The sequence below is a fragment of the Mus caroli genome, chromosome 13 (genome assembly GCF_900094665.2).
Source record: "Mus caroli chromosome 13, CAROLI_EIJ_v1.1, whole genome shotgun sequence".
Lineage (NCBI taxonomy): Eukaryota > Metazoa > Chordata > Mammalia > Rodentia > Muridae > Mus > Mus caroli.
This window is the reverse complement of record NC_034582.1, coordinates 62787224-62795098: the sequence shown is the minus strand read 5'-3', so window position 1 is coordinate 62795098 and position 7875 is coordinate 62787224. Positions and strand designations below refer to the sequence as shown.

At 40.8% G+C, this 7875-nt stretch overlaps 1 protein-coding gene across 5 annotated transcripts in view; it reads left to right on the top strand.

The window, feature by feature from the left end:
• The first annotated feature begins 325 nt into the window (after positions 1–325).
• The window catches only part of LOC110308528 (zinc finger protein 58-like), a 12385-nt gene continuing 4835 nt past the window's right edge, over positions 326–7875 (top strand). Inside the window, exons 1-3 of one of the 5 annotated variants that reach the window (XM_029468360.1) lie at positions 326–336; positions 2485–2611; positions 3070–3162. In XM_029468360.1, coding sequence (XP_029324220.1) covers positions 2488–2611; positions 3070–3162 — 217 coding nt within the window. In that variant the 5' untranslated portion in view covers positions 326–336; positions 2485–2487. Of the gene's footprint in view, positions 417–460; positions 538–591; positions 853–2472; positions 2612–3069; positions 3163–7875 lie in introns of those variants that run through there. The other 4 variants (XM_021180974.2, XM_029468357.1, XM_021180975.2 and 1 more) reach the window with 4 other exon arrangements.

Sequence of the window (7875 nt, the reverse complement as noted above, 5' to 3'; positions counted from 1 at the left end):
CTTGAGGCAGTTCCTCAAATAGCTGTAAATTTCACCGGAAATGAAGAAATTAAGAACTTTGCCATGAAAATCCTCTGCCCCTTTAAGCTGGACCACAGAAACTGAGAGATGCATTCGGCTCGTTAGAACTGGGCTCAGTTCGTGGCCTCCATGTTTCTTAACTAGGTGACTACTAACTAGGTGACAGACATCAATGCAGAAATCCAGGACCATTTTGTAGTACAACTCACTCTCCTAAGACTCCTGCAACGCCATCGCACAGACTTGTGGGAAATGTAGTCTGTAGCACGGTGACGTCACAGATCGGTACTTTGGTAAACAAGAGTTCAGCTTTTGGTAAGCATGTGCGGCTCTTATCCAAAGCTGGGCCAGACTCTGGTCCTGCTGTGCTCTCCCGTTGGATCTCTGACATGGAGGTTGGTCCAGGGTTCAGTCACCCCAGGGTCTGTGCGGGGTGCATAGGTCCCGAGGGAACAGGGACCGGGTGGAATGGAAGCTGGGAGGAGCTGATTTGGAGGCGCTTTCTGGACAGGGCTGGTGAGAGGGCGCTGCGGGGGTTGGTGGGAATGACCTCTGTTTAGACTGACAGAATTCAAGGAATGGAGAGGCTTGTAAGTTCAAGGATTGCCTGGGCAATGTTGGTTGGATGAAGGTCTTTGCCTGGGCATGGTGATTATGGGCGTTCACTTTCCAGCTTTCTAGGGGAAGTATTAGCTGGGTCACTCTCACTTGGATGTTACTGGATCGCTCAGTATGTTTAGATAAGAGGAGTCCTTTCTGTACTTTATGGCTGTCTGTTACGGAGTTCAGGACCACTGAGAAAGATCACCAAATAAAACTAGGAATTAAAAGGTAAAAAACAAACCAATGAAACAAAACTGCTTTATTTAGAGGCACAATCTCCTTTGCCAGTTTGAGAACTGCTGCAAAAGGGTAGACAGAGGTTGGAATTCTTTAAGTCACAAAACACAGTTGTCTCAACTTGGGATTGTCTGCTTCATAAGGCATTATATTTTTTGTTTGCTTTCTGAGCAAGCACAGCTAAGAGAGATTTAAAAAGCAGAATGCATGTCCAGTTACTATTGTTTGCTATTTGTCTTTGTTGCTGTGTTGTACAATGCTCAGTTGGAAATGGAGCTAGCTTTTAAATCATCGCACATGCACTTACTCTTGTCTTGCTTTGAGGTGACAGAACTTGCTAGGTTCCAGGGTCAGAGTCCTGAAGGGAACATTGGTGTATGTGATATTTATCCCACTTTCTTTGAAATGAATTGTGGATTTAAAGAAGATTCACTTGGAATAGGAATTCCTCATGGAGACTGTTCAGTTCCTCATTTGAAAGCAGCTTGACACCCATGTTTGCTAAAAGGATCTTGAGCTGTTTCTCAATGGAGGAGTAATTAAAATCTCCCAAAGAAAAACAGATTAAAAAAAAAATTGCCTCAGAGGTACAACCTTAGAGGATATAAAGCATGGGATTATAAAATCTGTCACAAGGCGTTAACCAAGGACACCAGAGGTGCCCTCATTGTAAGGTTGCACACACACTGCCTGTTTCAATTCCTAACCCTTGGTCACACTCTTTCATAAATGTACAGTTCAGATTTGTGGATTTTGTGAATGAGCTGTCTGTCCTGACTGACGAACCCGTTGAACCAAACATCTGCATTGACAGTAAATTCTCTGGGCTTTCAGATATTGTGGCTTCTTTGTTCTCTCCCATCTGAGAGACTGGAAGTCTGGCCCTGCCGTGAAAAAAAATTTTTTTCCTTCAACATCTCAATGTTAGCTTCTGGTTTTCAACTTCATAACAAAATGTCTACCACTGTGAACTGAATCCTCATACTAAGGCTCTCAAAGGGAGGCAGAACAATGCCATCACAGGATACTCTGAGCTTTGTTCCAGCAAGGTTAATCCTACAGTGCTGAGTGAAAAATAATAGAAGCTACCAACTCTCCTATTCCACCAGAGACTGTGAAGTTGAGAGCGTGTGAACCCCTTCCAGGATGGAGACATGAGCTGGTGTGAGGACTGATGTGGGCTTAGGGATTTTAGTGATTTGAGGGGTGGTAAAGGTCTATAGAGGGAGCTCTGCTCACCCGACAGGCTGTGTGCATTTCTCTCCATTCACAGCCTTGTGTTCCAGGCTTCTGTATAGTCTGGTATTTCTGTTCAGCCAACTCTGTCACTGAATGTGGCATGCAGGTTCTGTGATGTCCCTGTATAGTCTTATGGAAGTGTTTCTTCAATACTTACACTATAACATAAACATTGAAAATGGAGTTGGGGAGCGCTGGGTCAAACAGGGCACATTGCAGACTCTTCACCCTGTCTGTTGTGTGGTTCCTGTTTTTCCCATTTTGCAGTCAAACCAATTGTTTGTGACCAATTGGCTTATGACATTGAAGTCTATTGGTATTTATATTATTATTAATTGTTTAATCAATTAACAGTGTGGAATCATTCATTAGTCGTTATTTCAGGAAATGCTGTCCTTCCGGGATGTGGCCATTGATTTTTCTCCAGAAGAGAGGGACTGCCTGGGTCCTGCTCAGTGGGATCTGTACAGAGACGTGATGCTGGAGAATTTCAGCCACCTTGTGTTCCTGGGTGAGCACTGCATCTATCCTGAATTCTTTTTCACCATCAATGTTTAGCCTTACCTTAGGTATAATGTCTCATTGAGCTTTCTATTAAGGCTTCCTTTTAAGGAAACATTGGAGAGAGGCTGACACATAGTAAGAAACAGCTTGCTCTTCTTTCTGTGTCTGTAACTTGTCTGTGTTGGGAGTATATTTCCTTCACTCTAGTGGGAAGCTTAGAAACTTAAGGAAAGTATTTCACAATTCAGTTTTTAGTGTTTCCCCTTTAAATGAAAATCAGAATCTGCAGATTTGTAAGCCCCCCCCACAGTATTTTAATATATCAATCATAAAACATGTGATGAATTAATTTTTTTATAATTTCTTTTATTGCATCACCTCTTTTCTTATCATCAGTGTTCTAGACAGAACCAGCCCATTCCCAGTTAGCACTCAAACAGTGTTGTTCTTCTCTTTTACAAACAGGTCTTGCTGTTGCTAAGCCATACTTGGTAACGTTTCTGGAGCAAAACCAAGGGTCTTCACGTGTGAAAAGTCACGCAGCAGCCGCCATCCCAGGTGTGTAGAAGCAAGTGGGTCAGAAGAGAGATGAGACATCCAAAGATACAAAAAACAAGCCAAAACAAAACAGGATTTACCATGAACATTGAGACATTTGTTGTGGTAGAAATCATTTGTAAGGTATTGCCTTAAAGTCTTTTGCTATCGTGAAAAGACATCTCTGAGACACTTGTGATGGTTTAAGTGTCTAAACTTTTTCCTGGCTTTCTTAGTGAACTCTGCTCATAAGCCAACGGACCCAGGAAGAACGCTCCATCCTGAAGGGAGGCATCGGCCCTAGGCTGTTTTGGGTTGGGAGACTTTTACTGACTGCTTCTAGTGCCTTAGAGGTTATTGGTCTATTTAAATTCTTTATATGATCTTGACATAAGTTCAGTGAGTTGTATCTATGAAGAAAATTGTCCAATTCTTTTGGATTTTCCAATATTATGAAGTACCAGTGTTTGAAGTATGACCTTATGATTCTTTGGATTTCCTTGTGTCTGGTGTTATGTCCTTCTTCCCCCCACCCCCCACCCCCTATTGATTTTGTTAATTTAGATGTTCTCTCTCTCTCTCTCTCTCTCTCTCTCTCTCTGTCTTTTCCTTTGTTTGGATAAGGGTTTGTCCATCTTGTTGATTTTCTCAAAAACCAACTCTTTGTTTCATTGATTCTTTTTATTTTTCTTTGTTTCTGTTTTATTGACTCCAGCCCCGAGTTCGATTATTTCCTGCCATCTACTCCTCTTGGGCATGTTTCCTTCCTTTTGTTCTGGAGCTTTCAACTGTGCTGTTATGTTGCTAGTATGAGGTCTCTCCAGTTTCTTTTTGAAGGCACTTAGTGCTATGATTTTCTTTTTAGGACTGCTTTCCTTGTGTCCCCTGTAAGTTTGGGTATGTTGTGCATTCATTTTCATTCAATTCTAGAAGTCTTTCCCTTTCATTCTTACTTTCTGCCAGTAGAGAGTTTTCAGTTTCTATGAATTTGTAGGCTTTCAGTTGTTATTGAAATCCACCTCTAATCCATGGTGGTCTGATAGGATGCAGGGAGGTATTTCAGTTTTCCTGTATCTTTTAAATCTTGCTTTATGATACTATATGGCCAATTTTTGGAGAATTCTCTGAGATGTTGAGAAGAAGGTATATTCTTTTGTGTTTGGGTAACAAGTTATATATATATATATATATAGATAGATAGATAGATAGATAGATATAGATATATTAGTTATATTTGATTTGTAGTATCTGTTGTCTCCATTGTTTCTCTGATTTTGTCTGAATGACATGTCTATTGGTGAGAGTGAGGTATTGAAGCCTCCCTCTGTTAATATGTGAAGGTCCATGTGTAATTTAAGCTTTAACATAGTTTCTTTAGCAAACATGGGTGCCCTTGCATTTGGGACATAGATTTTGAGAATTGAGATGTTATCCTGGTGGATTTTTTTCCTTTGATGAGTAGGAAGTGTCCTTCCCCATGTGTTTTGAATAATTTTGGTTGGAAGACTATTTTGTTACATATTAGAATAGGTACACCAGCTTATTTTTGGTCCATTTGCTTGTAAACACTTCTTCCAACACTTTACTCTGATGTAATATGTATCTTTGATGCTGAGGTGTGGGGTTTTTTTTTTTTTTTATGCAGCACAAGAATGAATTCTATTTTTGCATTTGTTTCGTTAACCTGTGTCACTTTATTGTGAATTAGGTCATTAATATTGAGAGACATTAATGACCAGTGATTGTTGATTGTTAACTCCTGTTATTTTGTTGGTAGTGGAAAAGGTTGTGTGTGTGTGTGTGTGTGTGTGTGTGTGTGTATTTAGCTTTTGATTTCGCTGGCATGGCATTTTTTCTTATCCTCCTTGGGGTGGAGTTTACCTTCTAGTGCCTTCTATAGGACTGGATCTGTGAATAAAGATATTGGTTAAAATTGACATTGTCATGGAATATTTTGTTTTATCCCTGTATGGTGATTGAAAATTTGCTGGATATCGTAGGTTGGGATGTCATCCGTGGTCTCTTAGATACTGCAAGACATCTTTCCAGGTACTTTTAAATTTAGAGCCTCCTTTCAGAAGTCAGGAGTAATTCTAATAGGTCTCCCTGTATATGATAGTTGGCCTTTTCCCATTGCAGCTTTTAATATTCTTTCTTTGTTCTGTATGTTTAGTGTTTAGTTTATTATGTGGCATGGGGACTTTCTTCTCTTGCCCAATCAATTTGCTGTTCTGTAAGTTTCTTGTACCTTTAAAGACATCTCCTTCTTTAAGTTAGAAACATTTTCTTCTATAATATTGTTAGAAATATTTTCTAGGCCTTTGATCTGGGATTCTTCCTCTTCTATTCCTATCTTTCTTAGGCTTGGTCTTTTCATGTTATCCCAGAGTTTCGTGTTTTTTTCAGAAGTAACTCTTTTTTTTTTAAATTCTGTATCACTTCATTCGTACCTTGTACATCTGAGATTCTCTCTAGTGTTCTGCTGGTGCTGCTTGCATCTGTAGTTCCTGTTAACATGCCTAGATTTCCTGTCTCCAGGATTCCGGCAGTTTGTGTTGTCTCTATTTCTATTTTTGCTTTCGAGTCTTGGAACAGTTTCACTCATTTCCTTTACCCCTTTGTTCGTTTGTTTGTTTATTTATTTATATTTGCTTTCCTTAAGAGATGTATTGATTTCCTCCAATTGTATTTTTATGAATTTCATTAAGGGATGTATTCATTTCCTTTTTTATTTATTTATTTTTTTTATTAGGTAATTTCCTCAATTACATTTCCAATGCTATCCAAAAAGTCCCCAATACACTCCCCCCCCCCCAGTCCCCCACCCACCCACCCCCACCCCTTGGCCCTGGCATTCCCCTGTACTGGGGCATATAAAGTTGGCAAGTCCAATGGGCCTCTCTTTCCAGTGATGGCCTACTAGGCCATCTTTTGATACAAATGCAGCTAGAGACAAGAGCTCTGGGGTACTGGTTAGTTCATAATAATGATCCACCTATGGGGTTGCAGTTCCCTTTAGCTCCTTGGGTACTTTCTCTAGCTCCTCCATTGGGGGCCCTGTGATCCATCCAATAGCTGACTGTGAGCATCCACTTCTGTGTTTGCTAGGCCCCGGCATTGTCTCACAAGAGACAGCTATATCTGGGTCCTTTCAGCAAAATGTTGCTAGTGTATGCAATGGTGTCAGCGTTTGGAAGCTGATTATGGGATGGATCCCGGGATATGGCAGTCTTTAGATGGTCCATCCTTTCTTCACAGCTCCAAACTTTATCTCTGTAACTCTTTCCATGGGTGTTTTGTTCCCAATTCCAAGAAGGGGCACAGTGTCCACACTTTGGTCTTCGTTCTTCTTGAGTTTCATGCGTTTAACAAATTGTATCTTATATCTTGGGTTATTCATTTCCTTTTTAAGGACCTCGATTTTAATCTTCATTGGTGGGTTTTAAAGAGTTTTCTTCTTGTGCTTCAGCTGTGTTGGAAAGTTCAGGGCTTGCTGGAGTAAGATAGCTGAGCTCTGGTGGTGACCTATTGCCTAGGCTGGTGGTTGGTCTTTACACTGGCCTCTAGCCATCTGGGTTTGGGGTAATTAGAAGTTTAGGTGCTGATTTCTGCATTTGTCTTATTACTTCATGGTTTTGTTTTGTTTTTCCCACCATAGTTTCTATTTTCTTTCTGGTCTTCTGGCCTCAGTGGCCTATATTTATAGTGACAGGTTAGTCTACTGGTTCACTATGGTACTTCCACTGGGGCTTTGAAAGCCTGGGTGATCTCCAGGTTTGTGGGTGCTGGCATGGCCTCTAGGGTTCTGGAGTTTTACCTGGAGTTCCAGGTCCAGTTGTGGCCTCTGGTAGAGCAGTGGGCTTCTGCATGTTTTGTGGACTGGGATATGGAAGGGGAGTGTGAACCGGTCTAGCAAAGCAGTGTGTACTCTGAGGAGTGGTCTCTGGGCATGGTATTATTTGGGGTTCTGGGTAACATCATGGCCTCTGCAAAGCAGGGGGCTTCTCCTGTAGTTGTCAGCCCTACAATTTAAATTTAAGAAGTCAAAACAATTTTATTTATAGAATTTTGTAACATCGTAAAATTTTAACCTGATATTCCAAGTTATACTTCAGGTAGTAAAATGCTTATTTGCAGAGTCCAATCATGAACAACCATTGTGGCTAGTTCTATAGGAAGTATTATGTCTTCATTTAACATGAGTCCAACAGAAAGAAGGGAACATGTGGTCTCTTTTAAAGATCTCCTATTGATCTCTTTCAACTTCCTTCTTGAGTGTAAAGGCCCTTGGCTTATGAATATATTTAGTAGTCATTGAGTGCAAATTAGTTACATTGGCTATCTCCATTGCTTGAGACATTTAGGATATCAGTGCAGAATCTAAAATCCTCCTCAGCATGAGAGCATCCATCCTCATGTATTGTGAGATTTAAGGGGTAAGTCAGCTTCTCTGCACATAAGGAGTTGAAGCTCCTGGTCTGGCTTACAGGTCAGAGGGAAACAGGAGCAGCAGATGCTGGCAAATCCTGTTCCCTGTACATTCTTATCCTGTGATTTCCCAATGCATCCTTATCCTGTGATGAGGCTAGCATGCCATTTACTCTGATAAGTTTGTGTACTGGCTACTTTTGTGTCAACTTGACATAGCTGGAGTTATCACCGAGAAAGGAGCTTCAGTTGAGGAAATGCCTCCATGAGATCCAACTGTAAGGCATTTTCTCAATTAGTGATCAA